Source organism: Hyposmocoma kahamanoa, unplaced genomic scaffold (assembly GCF_003589595.1).
Source record: "Hyposmocoma kahamanoa isolate Upper Pololo Valley unplaced genomic scaffold, ASM358959v1 99702, whole genome shotgun sequence".
Lineage (NCBI taxonomy): Eukaryota > Metazoa > Arthropoda > Insecta > Lepidoptera > Cosmopterigidae > Hyposmocoma > Hyposmocoma kahamanoa.
The window spans coordinates 4,184,643-4,204,205 of record NW_020656001.1 but is presented as its reverse complement, the minus strand read 5'-3'; the positions used below and the strand labels follow the sequence as shown (position 1 = coordinate 4,204,205).

The 19,563-nt window shown below is 38.6% G+C and overlaps 1 protein-coding gene across 8 annotated transcripts in view; it reads right to left on the bottom strand.

Annotated features, from left to right (window-relative positions):
- Positions 1-19,563, bottom strand: part of LOC113239192 (potassium voltage-gated channel protein Shaker-like) — a 334,118-nt gene that overhangs the window by 11,215 nt on the left and 303,340 nt on the right. For 7 of the 8 annotated variants that reach the window (XR_003311169.1, XR_003311170.1, XM_026476069.1 and 4 more), the window contains exons 3-6: positions 3,939-4,042; positions 3,488-3,649; positions 2,768-3,411; positions 1,666-1,795 (exon numbers count right to left, since the gene is read on the bottom strand). Coding sequence is in view for 6 of the 8 variants with exons in the window: in XM_026476069.1 (XP_026331854.1) it covers positions 1,666-1,795; positions 2,768-3,411; positions 3,488-3,649; positions 3,939-4,042 (1,040 nt within the window). In the remaining 2 variants the exon portion in view is untranslated. Of the gene's footprint in view, positions 1-1,665; positions 1,796-1,895; positions 2,026-2,767; positions 3,412-3,487; positions 3,650-3,938; positions 4,043-19,563 lie in introns of all 8 variants that reach the window. The other variant, XM_026476070.1, reaches the window with a different exon arrangement.

Here is a 19,563-nt window from a genome sequence, read left to right as displayed (position 1 = left end):
GTTCCTCTCATACTTCGCGTAACTATTGTAGGAAATCTGTACAGTGTAAATATTAGGTAGTTTGTATGAAATTTACTAAGTTTTTTGATGTAGGTACTCGTGATAAATGTCCAATGTTTTGTTTTGTAAAGTTTGAAATAGACCAGACGAACAGACACAAGTGTAGACATTTTGTATACATATAGTAATAACTTTGTTTGAATCAAAATACCGTGTAAATATGTGCATACACACTGCGTAAATTACCAAGGGGTACATTTTCTCACAGTATAAATAGACATAAATATCTTTAAAGTCAACTATTTACACAAACTATAAAACTAAACAACAACGATAATGGAAACTAGGACATATAGTCAAAACTACTTGGTACATTGCAATTAATACGTTGCCGTTTGTCATGTCATTTTTTTGATATTATTTCTATGTACGGATATTTTTGACACATTTTCTGGCAATCGCAACGTACCAATTGGAAATAAATCAAGACAAAATGGAAGGCTAGACAAACATCTTTAAATATACCCTCCGGTGCTTGTACATCCAACTTGCAAACAGACTAGAGAGAACTATGTAATCATTCTAATAAAGTGGTCTAAAAAAAGGTTTGACATGCATGTGTGCAGATACTAGTCACGTTTACCAGACCGTGAAGACAATCTCTATCGAAAATGGTGTAAAAAGCCGATGATCGGAAGCTTGTTATGAAAACAAAAAAGCCAGGATGAGATTTAATATCAATTTTACATAGCAGCTTTATGTGTAATTTACCATATTTGGGCGACCTTGCCGAGTAATAGGCACATTCCAAAGGAACATTAAGAGAGAGAAAGATAAAACTATAAGTGGGCTCTGATATTGCGTCGGATGAATAAGCAAAATAATGTGTAACGTTGCCCTTTACGAAGAAAATAATGTTTTGGTACTCATATCCATTGATGTATTGCATTTGCACACACATACTGATGGCACCATTTTCGATGAGCTGATACGGACGTCAATATAACAGCACAACACCAACACAGAAATAGGGGGCACTTAGGGTCACTTTAGCGAAGCAGAACAGGAACAAACATTCGAAGGAAACGATAGTCACGGACATTGGAAGGTTGCACTTCAACTCAGTGTTAAGTACAATGCAGATAGAACTTGGGTTAGGTGTAACACTGTTCCGTAATAAAGTTGCAAGTGTTTCACAAGATTCACATTTAAAGCCGTTCTCTCTCAAGTGATTACGCTTTGGAAAGGGCGATTGTCACAAATGACATATTATATGGTAGTGTACGAACAAGCCAGCACATTCGACACGAATTAGGTAACATTGGTTTGCATTCGAAATTTTGCAACTTTGCTTCTATGTAAAATTGAAGAGGGAAAAGATTTATGAATAAAAACAGACTTTCAAAACAACATAAAGACAATTATGGAACGGTACGTCGTGCAAACATCCGTAAAGTGAATAACAAAACGTGAAGTGATCTGTTAAGGTCTAAGCGGTCCGACGACGGTCAAATTAAACGGAAGCAAAATGTAGTTTACAATGAACTTGCGAAAGGAAACTACAGTCGTGTTAAAATGCCAATGGAACCTAAGTTTTAGGGTAAAAAATGAAATGACGAGAAGGCAAAGATGAAATTTAAGGTTGAAATCGCTTGTTTATCATACGTCATGTCCCCGTATCCTACGGTCGTCATTGTCACGACCGCCCACCAAAACGCATCAGGTATGGATTTGAAGAAACTGTTCTCACTTCCGGCTTCAGCGAAGTACACCGCAGATGAAAACAGCACCACACCTTAAAGAACAAGCATACACCAACGGAGGATACAGTGCGACATATAGTGCCAGGGAGAGCGGCGAAGGAGCGAGCGAGGGCGTCGTGCGACGCGGGTTACCTCATGTCTCCATAGCCGACGGTGGTCATCGTTATGACTGCCCACCAAAAGGCGTCGGGTATGGAGGAAAAATTTGTATCTGGGCAATCTTTATCGGCAAAGAAAACGGCACTGGAGAACACGACCACTCCTGCGAACACATAACAGACTGTGTACGCAAGCCGGTGGTAGGCCCGCGCCGCCCGCCGGCGCCGCAATTTCTTTTCTGTCCTCCTCTTTGGGATTTCTTTTCGCCGACCTCGGCGTACGTCTTCTTCAGTTCTAGACACATCTATGTTAATAACAAGTAATTGTTGTTCCCCGTCATGAACCTACTCGACGATTCCACGACGATGTTGACTCTAGAGTTGTGCATGTCGACAGGCAGGTACGTATGTCGAAGAATACCTACTTGTAGGGTGTTAAAAATCCGCCAATAAAATTCAACTATTACGAGTAACTATGCGATCCAAACAAAAACGGACGTGTTTTGGGCTAATTACATTAGATTAGTACTATTTTTCATATATTAGCAATCGCTGTAAGACTTGTACGTGATTCATGTATTATCGTATTAACTTGCTTATGTAATTGACAAGAATTTTTAAAATATGTGAATGGGTATTGGCGTTCTTTCTATAGAATCATCAAACGTAATAAACTGAGACAAAGTCACAATGGGCCTGACGTTGAGTTGGTAACGCCCAGTACGACTACATTTCGGATACTTTTTCTTGAAATCCGTCAAAGACTATTTAACTTTTATATACTCGTACATACGTACTACAAATATATAGAGTAAACAAGATTACTCTTTGACAGCCCTTTTCTCATTTGGTTCGCATTATACTTTGTTATTTCAATGTAAAGAATGGGTGCCAATTGCCACTTACCGATGAACAGGAAAAATATAAGCAGCCCGAGTTCGCGCATAGATGCTTTTAGAGTCCGTCCTAAGATTTGTAATCCTTTGGAGTGACGGGACAGTTTGAAGATACGGAAGACTCGTACGAGACGAATCACTCGTAATATGGCAAGACTCATGGCCTGGTTGGTAGATTTGTCCTGTGGAGAAACTGGTGCTCTAGGCAGGTTCAAGGTGTCTTCCTCCTCAGCGACGACAGTAGCCAGGGTGATGAAGTAAGGTATGATCGCAATAATGTCTATAATATTCATCACGTCTCTGAAGAAATTGAACTTGTTCGGACACGCTAAAAAGCGTACTATGAGTTCAAAAGTAAACCATATAATGCAGAGAGTCTCAATCAAGAAGAATGGGTCCGTGATATCGGGTACTTCGTCTTCTTCGATCTTGGTACCGTTGGTGGTGGTGTTGAAGACCTTGTAGTGTTTGAATTCCGGTAGAGTTTCTAAGCAGAAGATGACAATACTTAGCAGGATAACAAAAACCGAGATGATCGCAACGACGCGCGCAGCCTGGGAGCTCTCAGGGTATTCGAACAGGAGCCAGATTTTGCGCTGGCGCTCATTAGATGGAAGTGGCTTCTCCTCCTCCTTTATGAAGCCCTCGTCCTCTCTGAAATGAATTTGGTTGGTTAATATGAACACTCACAAATGTTTGTGATCGACTTAGCACTATGTAGGACGTATACCGGAATTTGTTAGTAGCCTGCTCTCCGAGTTCGTAAAATTTAATTTCTTCTGAAAAGACGTCCAAAGGGACGTTGACGGGGCGTCGCAGGCGTCCCCCGCTTTGGTAATAGTACAGTATTGCGTCGAACGACGGTCGGTTCCGGTCGAAAAAATACTCGTTCCTGAAACAAATGTTACATCTACATCCTGTATAAATATATTACGAGTCCTTGTGCCTGTCTTTCAGAAAACAAACAAAGTTTACCTATGACCTATGTGAGTATTGTCATAGGTGTTTCGTACCCTGGATTAGTTGGAAAGCCTAAAGACAAGCTCTTAACCATCCACATGAAAGCGTCTTAAATTCACAACATATGCCTGTAATTTTGTTTGACGTAATGCAATTTGAGCCGAGTACATTTTATCCTTTCCGTTTTTGTGTTATCGAAAGTGGGGTGCAAAAGTAATTACCGTAGCGGATCGAAGTACCGTATCCTTCGTGATGGGTCCCCCAGTAACGTCTCCGGGAATTGGTTCAGTGTTCTTAGCTGGGTCTCGAACTTCAAGCCACTCACCTGTTAACAAGCGTGCACAATTGTAATACCTTAAATAAACTAAAGCTCTATAATTTAGAAAAATAACGTATGTTTTTAACAGTGACGGATTATCCTATAACTTAGGTACCTTAAATAAACAATTTACGGCATCAAGTTTCAAGAGACACCAGTTCTATAGATAAAAAAATTTAAGCATTTCTTAAAAAGTTAAGAATCCGAATTTTTTGCCAACGCACAGTAATGAATTTTTTAGTAATATCCCTTAAACAATGGCGGGGGTTGGTGGCTCTTCAGTTACAACCTGAATAAGATAGAAACTTTGTTTAAGTAGTAAAATTTTTCGTCCTTCGGGACAGCGGTCTCTCTTATTCTCCTTTAGTTATTATCAAATAAGAAAAAAATACTACCAAATCAAAAGACAAAGCCAGGTATGAAGCTCCATTCGAATCAAGCGTCTTTTTATTTCGTAGAGTTTTTGACAGTAATTGTTTCGGACTGATGTCGGACACAGAACGAGTAGACACCCAGGCTAAGGCGGAAACTTTGTTTGAATACTAAGGTATTTGGTGTTTTGTTTTATGATATCAAGTGACGGGACGAACAAATCGTGCGCCTGTTGGTAAGCGACACGCCTGTCCACGACAGTTGAAGTGCCGCTCAGAGCTTTAAAACGCAAAGATTGGACGGGTACAGCCACAGCTCCCGTCATCCCGAGACATAAGTTGACAAGTCCCATGTGCCTGTAATTTCACCAGCACCCCTACCCTTCATAACCGGAACGCAGTAATGCTCACATACGCTGCAGAAATAGGTAAAGTGGCAGTACTTCCCTGGACGAACCCTTTCACAAGGAGCTGTTGTTGGAAAAAAGGGTACTTTACCTTACCTATTGGTTCCATTTAAAATTGAAGAAAATATTCCACTTCTAAGGGTGGCAAACTAGGGGATGAATCCGGTTTCGCGCACTTTGCGGTAACCGATTTCAATAAAACTTGGCAAATAGATGTAATGAATGCTACGACTGTGGTTAGTTTTTATAAAAAGGTTACAATTACTTAAAAGCCAAAATAACTAGGTAGCAGTGGCGACGTATCTATTCAACGGGACTCCTATCAGTTTGCCTAAGAAACAAAAAAATATTTTTATATTAATAATTCTTTATAGACAGAACAACTTCCACACGGCATTTCCAACTCGTTTGTTTTGAATAAAACACAAAACACGCCTACTCTCCTAGGGCTGTGTAATGGCCTGTAGCGACTTCCTATTGAAAGTTAAGAAGTTTATCCTACAAAATGAACATTTTGAAATTGCATAATCATAATCCTTTGCTCTTTGTTCTTGAGTCTGGTGATCTGGGCGATAAAATATATTTCAGACACAAGTTCGTTATATTCATACCATTCATCGTTAATATTCATATTATTGAACGAAATATACCCCGTCTTCATTTACTACGTACTACGTTTGGGTCACTGCGGTTATCTGAATTTATGTAAATGCACTGGTTAAAGCGGCCCTTCTACAGATTCACATCCTCATAACTAATTATAGCGTACATCCAGTTTGATAGAAGGAGAAAAGCTATTTCAAGTTCAGTGTGTAACTGACTCTGGGTCGCATGCCTTGTATATCATAGCTTATGTTGGGTTACAAGTTCGATCCATCAGTGTACCATAAATGGCAACTGTCATTCTAGAAACTGTTCTGTTTCCAATCTTCCCTGGTGGAGAATTCTGTCTCGTAGAGTTTCCTGACGTTTCGCTCGGTAAGCATGACATCAGATATTATTTCCAAAACAGGATGTAACAGAATTGAGTTTCGGACGATAGAGAATCTCCTCTTTGTTCTAACCACAAGCCCATGCCAGTGTTGGTCTTAGCTTGAATATTTGCTGGACGGCAAATTTAGCAAAGGAAAGCAGAGCCGCTCTGGGTAAGGTGGACTTGGCGCCATTTGCGAGCATATGATGCATATGAGGCCACCCTTCCTTTCCCTGTAGCGAAATTCTGGCCCTAACTCTGAGAGCAGGTTAGGCATTCATTGTGTAGTAGAAGAGACGACATTTTTGCAGTTAAGACCCTTCGATAGATTTCCATATGTACGTAAGTGGTATTTGTTTATCCACGTAATAACGTCCAACCTTGTGAACAAGGTGGAGAGAGGGTGTTGATTTTCCACTTTGATAGGCATGTTGAGTATGGTGGACACAGTAGAATAGAATAGAATAGAATAGAAAACATTTATTCCTTAAGTAGACAACACAGTACACATGCATTTTGTAATAATAACAATAAAAATAGTACTAACTACAAATATATAGAAGAGTACAACGCGTGTGTGCTGTGCTGCCAAGGAATCCGTGACCCACTCAGCTTATTGTCGTCTCACTTATGGTGCTACGACGCTGATTTTCAGCGGATCCGGCAACAGAACACACGTGTAAGATACATTCTTCATTGCCTTTAACAAGAATGAGGTTAGGGAGACTGTTCGATGAACGTCATCAAATGTAAGAAATCCTTCCTTATTAACTTCGATATAAAAACAGCTGTGATCATTGACCACTACGCTGATACGCGTACCCACGGGAGTATTACTTATAATTTTGTCCACTAATAATGTACAATCCAGTTTTTAGATCACATAATACCATCATTCTTTGACATTGTACAACACGGCATTGATCTACAAAAAGAAGCAATAATGTTAAAAAGTGAACTTATTAACAAAATTATAAATCCAAAAGTAAATGTTGAGTTAATAAGTAAGTAAGTGCGAATATATGAATCCGCTCTAACTCCGTCCTTGACCGTACGTCACAGTAAGTGAAAGATATGTGGTCGTCGTGGATACTTTTCCTTATTATCTTCCATCAGTGTAATATGTTATTTACAAGATTTGACAGTGGGCATTTTAATAAACGCTGTTCACGAATTTCGCAGGCGACGGGCAACTATTACGTTCCTAGGTCATTCCTAAACTGTGGTATAGTAAATTGGGAGTTATATATAGTTCTATGCCAGTGTGAGAAGTCTATTTACTCGCAAGTCGCGCAGTAGGGAAACATAAACAAGTAGAGATGAAACAAAATCAAATTATCGTCCCGAAGCCCATGTGCGGATATACATAGCCTAGTACTCGCTAACTGGAAGACAATAGCGAAGTCATTTTATGAATATATGAAATAATAACGAGAAACTAAACTGTAGAGTGAGATCATTGACACTGCGGATGTTCGTAGAAACAACGATGCGAACATTGCCAAGAAGGTTACATTACCTATTCGTTTTATACTCTGTCTGCGTGCAAGTTCACGAGGTTAGTAAAACACTACTGAAAAGCAAAACAAACGTAAATATCGCCACGACAGCAGCTGAAAAGATAATCGATGCGATATTTACGAGCGCCAAGAACTGTGAAGGGTATAAATTAACTTTACGATTTGCGGGTCCAATACAGTTCCACGCAAGTTTCACACGATATTTCTTTCGCCGCCGCGGATGTTACTCTGCGGTTGGCAATGGACCGGTCCAAAAATACTTTTTATTGTACGTTCTCCAAGGGCGAGGTGCGCGTACCTATTGCAACCGCTAACATGCGCACACGTCAAGCTACGAGCTTTTATGAAAGATTTTAATTAATTTTCCAAAGGCGTTACGATGTACACGTAAACCGCGAATGGTCTCGTTTTAAGGTCACACATAATCACCTTTAAATATTCCCTACGAACACAATCAACGCTGTGTCATATTAAATGTGGTCTCGAACCTTAGCTGGGGAAATGGTACGAACGTAAACAATCAAGTGTTATTAGCACAAAAAAAAATACACGTGCAACAGCCCGTAGGACACCTCATGGTTCATGTAAACCTATATCCAAGGATGTTGGTTTGTTACCCCTGCCTGCCTTATATATTTATGAGGCCAGCATTTTTGTAAAAAACAATATAAACATGATTATTTTTTTATAGTTCGTTCAAGGAAGTACGACGACCTTAACTATTTCTGTCACCAAGCAGTAATGCACACATTACTGCGTTCCGGTTTTGAAGGGTTAGGGTGCTGGTGAAATTACATGCACATGGTATTTTTCAAATTTTGTCTCAGGGTAATGGGTGCAGTGCCCCTCAGATCTTTGCGATTTAAACTCTGAGTGGCACTGCAACTGTTATGGACAGGCGTGTCGCTTACCAACAGGCGCACGACTTGTTCGTCCCGTTACTTAGCATCATAAAAAATTACATTTGTGTACCGAAAATATTGACATCAACCCTTGAAATTACGGAAACCCCAACAGACAATTTTTTTGATGTACTTAAGATGAAGTAATATACAGTCAACCGTGACCATGGGACCTTTGTAGGGTCCGAAAAGTCGGTATGTATGAGTAAACAAATATACGGGATTTAAATCCGGAAAAATAGTTTCATTTCCTATGTGTAACAATCGCGAAAACCCAAGAACTCGATATGAAGAAATATAATCAAAATTGTTTGTGCATAATACGTATTAACAATTTTATATGCACTGCATATGTGTTAGAATTTACAACAGAGTACCAAATGAGATTAAAAACTAACTCATTACATTATTTAAGACCAAATTATACGAATTGTTGAGGGATAAAGAATATTCTAATATTAGGGAATGTTTTCAATAAATATTATTATATAAAATAATTTAAATTAATTTTTATCACACTTGCTCGTGAACAGTGTCATAACATGCAGGCAAAGTCGGCTGTAATGTGTTGAATTACGCCCACGGGCTATTTCATTGGACTTTTAAAAATTGAATTGTAATTTACCTCTCTTTTACGTTAAGATTAAGCAAAAAGTTTTAATACTCTGAATAATAAATCTGAATTATTTCATACAAGCTTTGAAGTATAGAAAAAAAACTAATTATTTGCGACATTAATTTTATAAATTAAAATTCCGCAGCATGATTAGAATGTAGTATTTTGAAATTATTTATTTTATATCTTTACCATCATAGCTATATGCGTTTTTGCCTTTTATAACATTTTAAATCTATGGAAGAATAGCTGGCCATCTGTATAAAATTGATTGATTAACTTTACTCGTTGCTATAAATGTACACAAGCAATTAAAGACTAAACGTAACAGATGTAGTTAAAACGACAATTTCATTATATGTGACCAAGTTGTTATAAAAGTATCTATCAAAACATGACATGGAAGTCACCTAATCTAACCTGACCTATCCTAACATAAGTAGGTTTACGACATTGTGCAATCAAGGTTTACGTCCTTAGAAGAGATTCGTGACCGGCTGTTGGACTATGTGGATTGAAGTAAAGTGAAACGTGACCAAATCGACGTAGGTCTTCGAGAAATTACAAAAGAGTCGCCCGGCGTACCTACGTCGCTTATGTCGCATACGACTAAAAACAACCTAATGGAGGATCGATCCAATCGTGAGCAGTAAACCTTAGAGTTTACTAACAAACAGGCAGGTGTTCCTCAAAATATTGTTGCGTGATTAATCAACAGGTTTTCTAATTATACGAGTCGTTGACCACCGGCCACACAGTTACAGGCCAACACGTGAACTTGCAGGTTCAGGAAAAATCGATAAGTAGGACGTAACGTTGGCTAACTTTGCACAACAATTTTATTGTTGCGATTGCGTTTAAGTACGTAACTATTCTGTTTTAGTACATTATATTTCAGTTTTTTGCATATCAAAGAATATAAATCACAATTTCATGATGAAATTCAACGAAGTCAACGTTGCGCAATAAAATTTGACGGAAAAGCTCTATAGGTTGAACGTAAAACCGATTAATCTGTTGAAGGTCACTTCGATCTTTCAAATTGTTTGATTTACCTGTTCGCCTCTCACTTTCAGTAATTTATTCGTGGAATTTCCTACTTTCAATTCGATGTTTTCTTCTGTAATAATGTAGTTCACATATTGAGTTGTTGTTTATCTAATATCATAATAGTAGCAGTAGATGTCCTTGTGAAAGAGTTCGTCCAGGGAAGTACTGCCACCTAACCTATTTCCGCCGCCAAGCAGTAGTGTCAGCATTACTGAGTTCCCGTTTTGAAGGTGCTGGTGAAATTACAGGCACAAGGGACTTGTCAACTTAAGTATCAGGGTGACGGGTGCAGTGGGAGTACGTAGTAGATCTTTGCGACTTAAAGTTCTGAGTGGCACTGCAAGTCTTAGAATAAATTCTAAGCTGCAAGTGTTAAGGACAGGCCTGTAGCGTACCAACAGGCGGACGACTTGTTCAGCCCGTCACTAGATGTTATTAAAAAAATTATAATGTCGTATGAAGGTACCTGTGATTGGCGTATTTCAGTCAATGTAAAGGACACGAGTCACTTCGACCTTTTTGATATAGCAACTCGTAATTTTGTTTAATTAACTCCTCCTGATGACTTAGAAACATACTTTGAGTTTGGCATGGAGTTAGGTAATTGGGTATACATAAAGGGAACAATAAAAAAGTCGGAAGTAGATCTACATTGAAGACTTTATTTCTACGACCCATCCGTTAGATAGCATTAGTTTAATCGTTTGTGACCTATTTTTAACCGACTTCAAAAATAGGAAGAGGTTCTCAATTCGAATGTGTATTTTTTTGTATGTATGTTACGCGATAACTCCGGTATGTGTGAACCAATTTTCATATTTTTTTTTTGTTGGAAAGAGGGTACCTCCATAGTGGTCCCATTTAATTTTAATTTTGAAGAAAATCATCCACCTCTAAGGGTGGCTGTTCACGCATGAAGATTCATTTTTATAAATAGCGCCTAAATTTTAGTATAATGAGCAATTATTTTAATGATTGATTTTGCTATTCTCCAATTCAAGGCGTTTTTCTCTCTCAATATACTTTGAGTAGTGAGAACCGATTTTTATTATCTCCTATGTCAAGTTCTGGATAGTAGCGAACTAGGAGAATCCGGGTTTGCGCACTTTCCGGTAACCGATTTCAATAAAACTTTTGAGGTCGGTTTCTTTAGTACTCTGTACTTAGATTATATTACCAATAAAAGGTTTTATCGGACCCATGCCGATTAATAAAAAGACGAAGACAATTCCTCTCGGAATATTTACCACTTTGTGAATATCCGTATATAACAAAACTGGATAATGAAGATAAAATATACTAGGTAAATTGGTATATTCATGTAGGTTATTGTCAAGGAACGTTAACTAAATGTGGCACCAGCTTCAATTTTTTTTATCGGCGATTTTGACGGTTGTCACACGGTGTTCCTTTTCTATGTATGATTTTGGTGGGATTAGTTAGTATATAATAGTGATGGCAACGGTAGTCTCATAACGGAAACAGAAGCGGAATCCAAATGTGAAGCGGATGCGGAAGCGGAAGTTTAAATAAGTTCTATAAAGATATCAACAAAATAGTTCCACTTGGGATTGTTCGATAGTAGGACTTGTTTGTGGTTTCATAATAGCAATTTATTAAAGTTTATTAATTGTTAAAAACGCGTGACCCAGCACCAAGCAATCCGCGCGCACTCCACATCCATTATGAACGTTGTAAACTTCCGATTAAAGTTCCGTTACAAAAATTGCGGAAGCGGAAACAGATGTTAAAAAGTAAGCTGAACTTCCGCAGTTGTGGAAGCAGATACAGAGGTCTGTTGTATTACTAGTAGATATATAACATTATATATAGTTATCTCCTTAAAAGATTGTCTGATTATTTTTATAAAAACATCATCGCCATCATCATCACCCATTATACGGCCCCCTGCTGGGCACAAGCCTCCTGTACGGAGACGGTTTAGGCCACCGCCCGCAACTCTAGCCCAAAGCACGGTAAGTTCATACGTTTGTAAAGCAACCATTTTCGTATTAGACAACCGTCGCCAAGTTTTTCTTAAATAAACAATTGGGTAATTTCACTGTCAGTCAATCTCCTCCACATGCGGGTTGGAGCCTTCACGTATATAGCAAGTTTTGTACTTGACATAAAAGCTAGTTTCCGGCGCTACAACAAAAAAGTCGTTAGTTAAAACAAAGATCTGCTACAAGCATGTACAAAAATTCGTATGGTCCGCTGGTTCATTCCGTGGCTTAGTTGGCATAGATTTCTTCTAAGTACACGTATTTTTTTATTAATAATTTCTTGCACGTTAAGCCACATCAAAAAATATATGTATAGTGAGTCGAAATTCTTTCTCGATTCGTATTTACACTTCATATAGTTTATGTGGGTGACTGTGAATATTTATTTATTTATTTAGTTTGTACAACTTACACTTACAGTACTTATAACTAAACATGTAAGTCATAGTCACAAAAAAAAGGTTGAGTCGATCACCGACCAAAGATAGGATGCGGAATTTGGACCACAGAGCTTTGGGCGGTGACCGCCTCCAAATAGTAACCAGCGGATGTTAGAAATTTTGATTCAGTGTTGCTGATCACGTCAATATCATTTGTTTTGCTTAACGATTCAATTACGGCCAATGCTTCGAAGAATGGTGTCCGTCTTAGTGTCACTGTGCGGGTTAAATGAAGGTTGAATAGAGGGTATTTGCGCTGACGAAGGACGTAGCGTGAGATTGGCGGATAAAAAAAGGGATTTGAGCCAATAGAGAAGGGTTCATTATACATCCTCTTATTAGGTTGAAAATATATTTTAGTAGCGCCAGTTTTCTCCTGATCTCAAGCGATCTGTACGACAGCATGCCCAAAATAAAGGGTGTAGGGTACATATAAAGATAGTACCCATAAAGTTTACTATACAAATACCTCAAAAATGTTTTCTGGATTCGTTCTAACATTGCTATATAGAGTTTATTGTGGGGATTCCACACTGCGCATGTAGCTTCCAATTTACTTCGAACAAAGGCGCTATATAAATTACAAATTGCCTGTCGATGGTCAAAAAACTTAGATTGCCGCTTGATGAAGCCAAGAGTTTTCCAAGCACTATTACATATATCGATAATATGATCGTTAAATTTGAGTTCAGAATCGAATTTTACTTCCAAATCACGAACAGACTTCACACGGTTCAAGGTCGTGCCGCTGTACGAGGCTGAGGCTGTGCTCATTGAGGATTGGATCTCTCCGGGAATAAGACATCACTGAACACTTTTCAACATAGGAAATGAAACTATTTTTCCGGATATATTTCAACATTCATCTCCAAGCTGTTGTCCGGGGTCCAAGCGAAAATGCTGTTAATATCAGCTTGGAGTAGATCAAAGTTTGAATGTACGGTTGGCCAAAGTGGAACTCGCGCCACCACTTCAGGATCCAAAGGTTACCCTGGCGAATTCGTGTTGATGGAAAATAATCTGCTGAAACGCCTCGTCAATGCAACGCGCGAGCTCCACTTCATTTACGAGCGTACGCAATCGAACTCGGTAAATGTAGCAGTTCATAGCAATATCCGGACTCCGTGTGTTTCACGCCTGGTTTACTTTACCGCTGTATTCGCTGAAATGCACTAAAGATTATTAGTTCGATAATATTCGAACACTACTGACAGATGGTTATTTTATTGCGGAGGGTTTATGAACTCAAATAGACTACCAATTGGCGTTATCGGTGGCTAAGTGGCTAGCACACTGGAGTGCCGCATCGGGTGTCCCGGGTTTGAGTCTCCGTTATATTTACTTAGAAGACTTTGGATGTCATTGTCTGACTCTGTTAATAAGATGGTAATTTTTTATTTCGTCCTTTGTAACTGCCTCCGTGGCCGAACGGTTACCATGCCGGACTGCCATGTAGAGGTCCTGGGTTCGATTCCTAGGCCGGGAGAAATATGTGTATGGCCTACATTTATTTCTCTCTAGTGTCCATGGCACTCGCGACACAGGGTTTCCCTAGTGCGGGGCTATGTTGAGTGTGTGCGTTATTATGTGCCCTTTCCAGTTCAGTTGTTCATTACGGATACAACATCAAAATCATTACCAATTACACGTCCCACAGCAGGGCAAGCATGTAGATCAATTGGCTCACCGCCCGCTTAGGCATGCTAAAAAAATTTCAACCACCACAAAAAATAATTGAAAATACTAACATAATTATTCACATTGAACAGGAGAAAAAAATATATATTTGTAGAGTGGTTTATATGTAAATATGCAGGCTACACAAAGCTAACAGCTTAATGTTTAAGTACAGCATTGCATATTTTGATCAAAAACCTGTATCCGTAATAATTTTCGATTCATCTCGGAAACGCAAACAAATTCCGTTCAGCTTTTTAATACCCTAACCTAACCTAGACCCACAGAAGCTTGATCAAGCTCGAAAACACAAATAAAAATGATTAATTTGATTTTTTTGTCTTTTTTATCCGGTAAAATACCTAGGTATTCTATATAATGCCTGACTGTGTATACACACATTGCCGTTAACATATACATATAATTCATTCCTAGTGCGTTGACCTGGTCTTTCTTTCCTTGTGTGCACTCAAAACTCGACTTTACACGATTCCAATAAGCACTCATTTATCAATCAGTTCTAAAAAAAAAAGCTTTTCAATGCAACGCCACGGTGGTTTCCTCAAAGCCAAAATAAATATCTAGCTTCGTTAAGATAATACAATCGCATGAAAAATATAGCTTTATAGCACGGATTGATTTACTATTTGTTTATAAACGGTTTACATCTATTTTTACTGTGAGTCTGCCGTTCTCTCTAGACTTTAAGGTTTCTTGTAAGGGCATCAGACTCTTTGTGAGAAGCCCTAACGCGTCTGAATGCGGTCATGGAAAAGACGGTAATGTCAATTGAACAGCACGATACCTTAAATGACCAATCTTTGATTTAAAGTGACACATAAATTTGATAAAAAATGTATTCCACAGCATGTAAGATTATTTGAAAAGAGCAATCCCTAGATTTTCTTGTACGTTTTTGTCAGGGAAGTCAGCGTAGTGAACTAGCAGTAGGTTAAATGTGACATTTTCAAGTGTAAATTTATTTTACCTATGATATAAATGATTCTTTGCACTTAAAGCGTCATTCAAGAATTTTAAAGGTCTTATTATTATTATATTTTTAATGTTTAAATTTAAAAGTTGTATAGGTAACCTTTGAGATTTCGAACTAGATAATAATAATATAAGTTAAGTGAAAATGTACAGGGTACGTAACAAGTGTGGCTAACAACAAATAATTCAATACAACAACCCCAGGAATAATCTCAATACAAACAAACGTAAGAAACCAAGTGCAACAGTAATATTATTTGGATGATTTCCAATATTCCATTTGAATTCGATGAATCCGTGGTCTCTTAGTATCTAGTACAAACGGAGGACCACAATTAAGTTTAAAACATCAGTTTTACTTTCGCTGTCTTGTCAACTCATAGAGGTAGCAGTAGATGTCCATGTGAAAGAGTTCGTCCAGGGAAGTACTGCCACCTTACCTATTTCTGTCTCCAAGCAGTAATATTACTTTTATTACTGCGTTCCGGTTTGAAGAGTAAGGGTGCTGGTGAAATTACAGGCACATGGGACTTGTCGACTTATGTCTCAGGGTGACGGGCGCAGTGGCAGTGCCCTTTAGATCTTGCTGCTTGAAATGTGCTGCTGCTAGTCATGGATCTAATCTGAGGAAATGATTTAAACCTTAGTGAATTACCTAACGTAAAATCGACTAGTCCAAGCATAGAAATAAACGGAGAAAAGTTAGACCTTGTTAATAAAGCAGTCTTCTTGGGAGTGACCTTAGATAGTAAACTTCAGTGGTTTCCACGTATATCGTCCCTGGCCAGCAGATTAAGCTCCGCTGCATACGCAGTCCGCAGAATACGTGAGCTTACCGATGTTAGTACTGCTAGACTAGTTTACTTTAGTTACTTCCATAGTATAATGTCCTACGGGATTCTCATGTGGGGTAAAGCGGCAGATATTCAAACCATATTTGTATTGCAAAAACGAGCGATTCGTTCTGTGTACCGTCTAGGCTCTCGGGTATCTCTCAGAGAAAAGTTTAAGGAGACTGGTATCATGACTGTGGCATCACAGTACATTTACTCAAATATTTCATATGCCCGTAAAAATATACATAATTTCAATAAGAAAGAAGATATCCATAATAGCTAACCTTAACCTTAGAGCTAAGTCCAAACTCATGGTACCACGATTTCGTTTAACCAAGGTAAACAACTCTTTTATGGGGAACTGTATACGTTTTTACAATAAGATTCCGGAGCATATATTAAGTTTATCATTTCCTAAGTTTAAAAACTACATTAAAAATATTTTGATCGAAAAATCATATTACAAAATTGAAGACTACGTGTTAGATAAAGATGTATGGAAAGACGACATGGCTCCAGAATCCACACAAATTTGATTCAAAATGTATTCCATAGCATTTAAGTTTATTTGAAAAGAGCAATCCCTAGAGTTTCTTGCTCGTTCTTCTCAGGGAGGTCAGCGTAGTGAACGAGCAGTAGCTTAAATGTGACGTTTTCAAGTGTAAATTTATTTTACCTATGGAATAAATAATCTTTGACTTTGACTTTGACTTTGTCTCAAGAGAACTGAATTTAAACTCACATGCTTCGAATATACTCAGTACAGTCCCGTGTGAAAGGATATTTTCTTGTTAACTGGGCGCTGGCATATAATAATCCTTATTAACAATATTTCAGTCTAATTTCTACTTAGATTCCTTCTACGTATACGCTGAAATATAAAGATTTTTCCAAATCGACATACAAGTTCCCACATTCTGCAAAAAACCCGCGCAGTTACGCTAGGATCAGCTTACGAAACATTCCATTCCTAAAGGGGTCGTGGTCTTGACCTCGTTGAGTACCGTATTCGATTTGCACACAAGACTACCTGCCTGAATGTCCCGGAGCGTCGAGCATAACCAGGTTATATGCTCGATGTCCCGGAGAAATGATCAAATCAGAGATTTGACCTCAATCGCTAATGCTACGTTCACTACTCCAGTTCTATTGCAAACTGCCTAACTTGAATAGAGTAGCGCTAATGCCACATGTCTCTCTACAGAAAAAGGGTTGAACCCTTAGGGATTTCATTAAATCACAGATGAGAGATGAGAAGTTTTAGTAGCAGAAGAGCTCCTTGCGAAAGAGTTTGTCTAGCGAAGTTCTGTCACTATATATTTATTTCTGCCGTAAGGGTATTGGTGAAATTACAGGCACATGGGACTTGTCAATTTTATGTTTCGAGGCGGCAGTAGCCGTCAAATCTATATGTGATTTAAAGCCTTCAGTGGCACTGAAGGTGGCGCGGTCATGGACAGGCCTGTCACTTAGCACCAGACGCGCGACTTGTTCGTCTCGTCACTTGGTGTTATAAAAAATTCGCTAAAAAAATCTAATAATTTCAACAAACACGTGCTGTGTGATAAGAATCTGAGTCTCCGCTTAAATCCTTTATATCCTTCTCATTTCTATTATATAGCATAGTAACTTGGGCCGTCGCACAGGCCGTCGACAAAGAAGCTGGAGACCTTTGAGATGTGGGTTTACCACCGTACATAGGGAATCCTATGGCATGATCGGGTTACAAATGTTGAAGTCATACAAATTAGTCCAGCTTATCATACAGGGCAAGATCGGACGAATGATGAAGATAGAAATTGAGATAATGGTTCGGCTGCAGTAGCATCTCATTCTCCAGAGTGGCTGTCTCTAAAGTCAGGATTGCCTTCAGTTACCTTGAAGTCAGGATGCCCAACCTCCGATAGGACAGGAATGTCAAGAAGTGCTATTTTATTATTTGTTTTATTTGACAGGATATTGATTTCTCCCTCGCCCACGACTTCCCACTCTCTTCCTTTTTCCTTGCACGCTCTGTAAGTACGCGTGCTACATTAAATCCGAATTAATTAATTGTTGAGGTTTTACTCGCACATGTAACATTTGGCGATGAAAAATAGAACCCAGTTCAAAATTAAGGAAAAAGATCAGCAGATCATAATATTACGATAAAATCATTGACTCTAAGTTCATTCTCGTTTGACACAAATTTTCTTAACCCCGTAAGAGACATTTTCAATTCAATTTCTATAACCTCTTCGAAACAGCGATTGGTGGTACGTGTAATTAACCCTTTTACGTAGAAGCCTTGAACGCCACAGTAATTAAAGTAATTATTCACTGCAGCACTAATTAAGTCTCAGGTATCAAAGCCGCGACTGTGTTTTATGTTTCAATGTCAAGTGTTGTGCAGACGTAGCATCGTATAGGAAATAGAGGTTTCGTACTATTTGTGGTACTACGTAACATAGATGTGTGTGTGCAGCATGGAACATTATGGCTTTTATTTGTTTTACATTGAAATAAACTAAACGCATTTATTTGACTACCTACAAATAATGACACCACAAAAGAAAAAAACACAGAATCAAACAATTCTAACGTAAGAGGCAAATAAATTACAAAACTAAAAATTATAAACAAAACAAAAATTTAATTAAATTAAAAGAAAGATTATTCCATAAACATGGACACTAAGTATGTGTAATGCTAGCTGTGGCAACAAAAGGGTCACAACTGACAGTTTCAGCAGGAAAACGCAATGTTTCTAGCAAATTCTGAATTAGTAACGATTTTGACATTGGAACAAAGGTCGTTTTAATCAGAACCAAATTAATGCCTGATGGAAATGTGTGCACGTGAACGTGATGTGTGAGTGCATCTGAATCAAATCGTATTTGGTCGGGGATCGTCACGCTTCAGTCGATGTTACTGTAGATAATATAGTTTCGAACGTGCATTGGAGTTTGCGTGTATTGAGTTATATACTTCCTAGTATAAGCCAGTGTCACGGTGGAAAATGAGAGGCGATCGATACGTCTATCCCCGACATGTTCTATGCTTTGGCAAAGAGCATCAGCCTAAGGAGATCTCAAAAAGAATCCAGCTGGGGTGTGTTGGTTTGGCAAGTCACATGACATCCTTAAACCAGACAAGGTTCAACAGTGTCTGAAGGCCCGCTTGTTTAATCAATGTGTTCGTTCACCATGACGTATGGTACCGAGACATGGACACTCACACTCGAGACGGTATACAGGTTGAGAAGTACACAGAGGGCCATGGAGAGCGTCATGCTCGGCATCAGCCTTGTAGACCGAGTTCCGAACGTTGAGATCCGACGACGGACGAAAGTCCAGGATGTTGGAACCCGCAAGGAAAAGGCAAGGTGATGACAGGTGGAGCAAGACGTCGACGATTGGTGGCCGAGGATTAACATTGGGTGAAATCAGGCTATGGATGATCATGTTAGGCCCACGACTGTGGACTACTACGGGTTGAGGAGTTTACTTCACACTTTTACTTTCGAAAACTGTTTGTATTTGTTTAACTACAGAATTTCATAAAATTCTACAAATTTATTTAGGCTACTCGCATTTATTTTAGATGCGAAGTAAGAGAAAGCTTAATATCTCAATACTGAGATGTAAAATCGACAGACGGACACAGCGGACGCCACCGAATTGGTTGCAAAGAATCTAGTAAAGTTTGTAAAAAATGTACCTTGGCTTTTTAATTTTTCCTTTCTTTACAGATTAAA